Source organism: Microtus oregoni, unplaced genomic scaffold (genome assembly GCF_018167655.1).
Source record: "Microtus oregoni isolate MIOR12 unplaced genomic scaffold, Mior012 000029F_ref0000214, whole genome shotgun sequence".
In the NCBI taxonomy this organism is placed as follows: domain Eukaryota; kingdom Metazoa; phylum Chordata; class Mammalia; order Rodentia; family Cricetidae; genus Microtus; species Microtus oregoni.
The window spans coordinates 22,185,360-22,191,817 of NW_024543088.1; the positions used below are offsets into that span (position 1 = coordinate 22,185,360).

The window sequence follows — 6,458 nt, forward strand, 5'->3', positions numbered from 1 at the left end:
CTGAATCCTGTCACATTAATGAAGGTGTTTATCAGCTGTAGGAATTCCATGGTAGAATTTTTGAATCACTTATGCATAATATTATACCATCTGAAATTAGTAAATGTTTGATTTATTCCTTTACAATTTGTATCCCCTTGATCTCCCTTTGTTGTCTTATTCCTCCAGTTAGAACTTATAGTACTATGATGCGTAGACATAGAGAGCATGAACAGCTGTCCCTTGTTGCTGATTTAAGTGGAATCACTTTGAGTTTCTCTCCATTTCATTTTATGTTGGTTGTTGACTTGCTGTATATTGTCTTTATTATGTTTACTTATATTCCTTGTATCCCTGATATCTCCAAGGCCTTTATTATGAAAAAGTGTTGAGTATTTTCAAAGACTTGTGTGGTTTATTTCTTTCAGTTTTTTAATATGGTAGATTACATTGAAAGATTTTTATATGTAGAACCATATCTTACTCTGGGAAGTAGCCAACTTGATTATGGTGAATGATTTTTCTGATGTGTTTTTAGGTTTGGTTTACCAGTATTTTATTGGGTATTTTTACATCAACATTCAGGACTGATATTAGTCTGTAATTCTCTTTCTCCGTGTTTTTTATTTTTTTATTTTTTTTTGTTTTGGTTTTCGAGACAGGGTTTCTCTGTGGTTTTGGAGCCTGTCCTGGAACTAGCTCTTGTAGACCAGGCTGGTCTCAAACTCACAGAGATCCGCCTGCCTCTGCCTCCCAAGTGCTGGGATTAAAGGTGTGCGCCACCACCGCCCGGCTTGTAATTCTCTTTCTTAGTTGAGTCCTAGTGTGGTTTGGTTATCAGGGTAAATGTAGCCTCATAAAAAGATTTTTTTGCAATATTCCTTCTATTTCTAGTGTGTGAAACAATTTGAGGAGTATTGGTATTAGTTTTTCTTGGAGATTCTGACAGAATTCTGCTGTGTAACCACCAGGCCCTGGGCTTTTGTTGCTTGACAGATTTTTGATGACAATTTCTATTTCCTTAGGGGTTATAGTTCAATTTAAATTGTTTATCTGGTCCTTATTTAATTTTGGTATATGGTACTTATCAAGAAAATTGTCCATTTCATTTATATTTTCCAATTTTGTGGAGTACAGGCTTCTGAAGTCATAGTTGAAATAGGAAAAGGACAGAGGGGAAGAGCAAGGAAAGAAATGCTTGATAGAGGGAGCCATTATGTATTTAGCGAGAAGACTGACCCTAAAGAAATTTCCAGGAGTATTCAAGGATGACTCCAGGAAAGAATCCTAACAATAACAGAGATGGTGCCTGAACTGGCTTTCACCTGTAATCAGATTTGTTGCTACCTCAATTGTCTTATAGATCCTTCCTCCAGCAACTGATGGAAGCAGATACAGATATCCATTGCTAAGGATTGGACTGAACTCCTGGTTTCCAGTTGAAGAGAGGGAGGAGTGATAATATGAGCAAAGGGCTTAAGACCATGATAGGAAAACCCACAAAAGCAGTTTATCATGTACACGCCCATGATTTCAATTCATTCCAAGTTTCATACCCACACAACTGACCCACAAACAATTTTTAAGGGTGCTGGAATGGCTACATATCTAATAGAAGGAATTACCAGGTAATCAACTTGATCAATAGCTGTATTTGTTATATGTAAATGAAAATATTTCTGAGATATGGGGATTTGGGCTTAACATGACATAACTATAACTGACATTTAGTTTGTTTCTCGTGACAGCTTCTAATTGTGAAGTCACAAATTAAACTTTCATTATATTGTCACCCTTAAATGGAATAGTGGTACCTGAAAATACAAAGAGGAGAAAAGACTTCATGATAACAGAGAAGAGAATCCTTCTACATGATGTTTAGAAAAATTTAAAATGTAGGAAGGTGACAAATACTCTTGGGGCAATAGCGCCCATCAGGTTTTTCTTATGGTCCCTAATAGAAATCCAGTCCCCCAACTGTGGATGGGCTTCCATAATTAAGATGTTGGCCCATGATCTAAAGCCAATACTCGACATCATATTGATAAGTATAAAAATTATGCTATGGTGCCCTCAAAATAGACAGAGATCACATATTATGATCATCATAAAAAACTCCCCAATAGAAAAACATATTCATACAGATAAATGGCACAAAGACCATCAGAACACTAAGTAGATAAAACCAAAAAAGAAGCATCACACAGCCCATTAGCACACAGCACAACTCTAAAGACATAAAACAAACAGAACCATCAGAGTAAAATTATTCTCAGAGAAAATTTCAAACTTAGAAATCTTGGAACAATATACTCCAAGTTCCAGAAGGTCACAGATAACAAACCAGACTACTTTACCCAGCATAGCTATGTATCATACTAAAGAAAACATATAAACTTCCTTTGTTGTAAGTAGGCCAAAAGAATTTATGTCCACTCAAAATTTCTACAGATAAAACTTGAGTCAATATTTCAGGTACAAGAGAGGAATAAGTATAGCTGCTAAGATAAAGAAGAAAAATTAATGGAGATATATTTCCCAACATACAAAACAAAACAAAAACAACCATATTCTACATGGGGTGGGGTAGTACTTTGTTGTGGTTGATTTTGATGTTCTTAAAGTATTTCATGACTTTGATATTACCCAATCTTCCTACATAGGAGACACTAACACCAACTGAACATAGATCACATGAAAGGGCACAGTAAAACTATATGTTGTAAATATTCAATATACATAAACTTATAATAATGATAGAATAAAAGCAAAATACATAATCAAAGCTATTAAATCATGTAATCTTGTAGAAACAACATGTGAATATCAGCATAAACACTATCATTTACAGTAATATTTGTTTTTAAAATTATTTATTTATTTTAATTTCATCTTACATTCCAACCATAGTTTTCCCTCCCTCCCCTCCTGAAACCTTCCCCTAGCCTGTCTCCCAGCCCAACTCAATCCACTCCTTCCAATGGATAAGGTCTCCCATGGGAAGTCAACAAAGACTGGTATATTAAGTTGGGGCAGAACACATGGGATGGGCTCCAACAAGCTAGCTCATGCACCAAGAATAGATCCTGTTCCTACTGCCAGAGGACCCTAAGATATAATAATATTTTTACATTCATGAGGTAAAATGTGTCATATTATGTTAGGTAGTAATTCCTTTTTTAATTTCTGTTGTTGATATCATTGACAATAATTCTATGATGTGAACATATGAATAATGGTAATAGTATGTAATAATGAACATACTATTTAATCTTAATTAGTAATAAATCACCAGAAAGTTGTGACATGCGTGTGTCACACATTATATTTCCAATAAATGACAGTAGTCTGGCATTTTCCAGGGAAACAGAAATGTGAATAGAGAAGAGATGATCAATGTTTAGTGGAATAGCATGACCCAAAGACTCTTGTCATGGCCCCGAGAACCTCCTTATTCCTCAGGCTGTAGATGATGGGGTTCAGCATGGGGGTGAGGATAGTGTAGAAGACAGCCAGAATCTTATCTTCTGTGGGAGAACGGAGACTCCTAGGTCGAAGATAAGTGTAGACAAAAGGTGCATAGTAAAATGTCACCACAGTTAAGTGAGTCGAACACGTGGTGAAGGCCTTTTTCTTTCCCTCTTTTGAGCGCATATGAAAGACAGTAAAAAGAACCCGTCCGTAGGAAGCTGTGATGCCAAGAAAAGGAAGTAAGAGAAACAGGCTTGTGCTCACAAAGACCATGTACTCATAAACCCAAGTGTCCATACAGGCCAGGGGAAGCATGGCTGGGACATCACAGAAGAAATGGTTAATGGACCTAGAATGGCAGTAAGGAATGTGAAGGGCATAGACTGTGTGTGCTAAAGAGTTGATTGAGCCCAATATCCAGGATCCTATGATCATCTTCAGACACATCATTTTGCTCATGCGAGTGGGATAATGAAGGGGGTGACAGATGGCCACAAAACGGTCATAGGCCATGGATGCCAGGAGCAAACCTTCAGAACATGCCATAGTCAGGAAAAAGAATGATTGTACTCCACAGCCCAGGAAGGTAATGCTTTTCTGACCAGAGAGAAAATTAAATGCCATCTTGGGAACAGTGGTAGAAATATACATCAGGTCCATGAGAGAGAGCTGACTGAGAAGAATGTACATGGGGGTGTGGAGCCTGGAATCCACACGAATGAGGTGGATCATTGTTGAGTTGCCAAACAAAGCCAGGGAAAACACAAAGATGATGAGCAACAAAAGCAGAAGGCCTGTTTGGTTTTGTGGAAACAACCCTAACAAAATGAAATCACTTGAGCTCTGGTTCCATTTCTCCATGAAAACGTGTTGCTTTATCTTTCTTGAAAAGGGACCTAAAGTGAAATACATTCCCATGTGAATTAGAACAGGAGAATAAATAGAGAAACTGCCTTGTAATGAATGCTAGTACTGAATTTTTCTTCCTACAGCACCATCATTCTGTTGAACTTATTTTGAAATTTGAGTTGAATATTCCTTTCCACTTACTTCTGTCCACGTTCTCAGTTCAAAGATGTGGCAACATGAATAAAATAGCTAACACATTATTTACTTCTAACTCTACATGAGCCTATTATTTAACCTAATTACACACTCTGTGTTTCCCCATGTCTTCTGTAACACTATCCTTTGCAAGACTTTCAATACTGGCCATGTTTACTCAACTCATCCTATACAATACATATCCATCCCATGGATTAAAATAGCACAGCAAAGAGTACCTTGTGGCAATTATTCACATCTAGTAACAAATTACCTGGCATTTTGTGTGTGTGTATTTGCTGAGAGCAAATACAATTGAAAAGGAGATAGATCTTCTTATAGAAAAATGGGAATAATCTTTAAAATTATCTAATCAGGAAGTACTGACAATGAGGAATACATGGGAAGGAACATGGTAGGTACACAGGACTACTACTAAGCACAGAAGGAAATGAGATTATAAGCCTCCCATGTACTCTTACTATTTTTAAAACAAATATTTAAGACTAAACAGATAAATATAAAGCATAAATAAAAATTATCTCGGCTATAATAAACTCATGCCTTCCAAAAGCATTCCCTGTTTCTAGATTTTTGTACAGGTGTCATGTAAACAGGTCTTTGTGATGTTCCTTACTCAAAATTGTGAGCAAGGGACAGGGCAGGATTAAAGGGGTAGTTGATGAAAAACAAGGAGTGTGGTTAAGGAGGGCAGGGGAGAGATCAGTTGTTTAAAACATACAAACTTGGATTCTGATATTCATAACATGACCCAACAGTGAGAGTGAAGTACTCTTAGGTACATTTATAAACCTCATACCAGATGCTCTTACTCAGAAGGGAGATTCTGTGGGGACCATGCAGAGGCAACTAGTTAGAGGGAATAAGAATATCTGGTGTATCTGGATTTGAAAACAATCATATCTCACAAAACTACTGGCTCCCCATGGTTTTAGGACAGTGGGATGCCTACCTGAACATAAGCACCAGGCTGATGATTCATTGATATTTACTTCTTAGCACAGCACATAATTGCAGCAGGCTCCCATCTAGTGTGCCTGTTGAAATGAATGAATCATTTTCCTTAGAGATGACAGGTTACCATTTTCATACTGGCAAAGCTGACAACATCAATTTTGAAATCTAATCTTCTGCATCATGCCTTGCAAATAAAGAAGAACCTCTTACGGGCAATTTTTTTTACCACCATGAGCTCTGGTTCACCTCTAATGGAAGAAACATTCCAGCTGTTTTCTCAGGAGGTGTTTCCAACACCTAGTTATGGACAGAGTCTGCACAAAATTAGTATTTCATATGTTGGATTTCCTTCTTGCTTTTTTAAACTATATGTGTGTGCATTTGTGCCTTCCCTGCTGGAAAGTCTATGCAAGTACATTAGATAAGATATTGAAATTACAGTTGTGAGCTACCGTATGGGTGCTGATTTTTGAACCCAGGTCCTCTGGAAGAGAGTTCAGTGCTATTAAACACTGAGTAATCTCCCCAGACCCACATAATTGATTTCTATCAAAGGAATGCACAGGAGTGTACTCTTAGATCACTTGTCAGTGGCTCATTAGCACACTGTGAGGACAGTTACAGTCATAATTATTTTGCTTCCAATGTTAGAAACTGTCATCTTAGCAAATATTATTAGGAAATAACTATTTTTGGCAGTTAGATACCTGGGACTTGATGGTTTAGAATTTCAGACTTTGAGTCAGAGCCAAAGATATTTAATTTATTTCCAGACAATTTCTTTATTCCATCTGTACCTTATTTAACACACAAGAGACATGGGAAGAACCATATTCTTGGTTACATTTCAACTTTAAAATCTTCCAGTGGCTCAAGGCAGATGTTATGTTAGTGTGCCACTTGATTATTTCTAGACATGAAAACATAGTTAAGACTCTGTCACTCTGTCATGAAGAATCCATAATGCAGAAGTGCTTCAAATGCAG

At 37.0% G+C, this 6,458-nt stretch overlaps 1 protein-coding gene across 1 annotated transcript; it reads right to left on the reverse strand.

The window, feature by feature from the left end:
• Window positions 1–3,372: 3,372 nt before the first annotated feature.
• Window positions 3,373–4,311, reverse strand: LOC121464820 (olfactory receptor 2L13-like). Its single transcript, XM_041677911.1, has one exon. The coding sequence runs from the start codon at window positions 4,309–4,311 to the stop codon at window positions 3,373–3,375; it is 939 nt and encodes a 312-aa protein (XP_041533845.1).
• Between the last annotated feature and the right edge of the window lie 2,147 nt (window positions 4,312–6,458).

Coding starts and splice junctions, on each gene's coding strand:
- LOC121464820 (XM_041677911.1), bottom strand. CDS start 4,311: ATGGAGAAATGGAACCAGAGCTCAAGTGATTTCATTTTGTTAGGGTTG.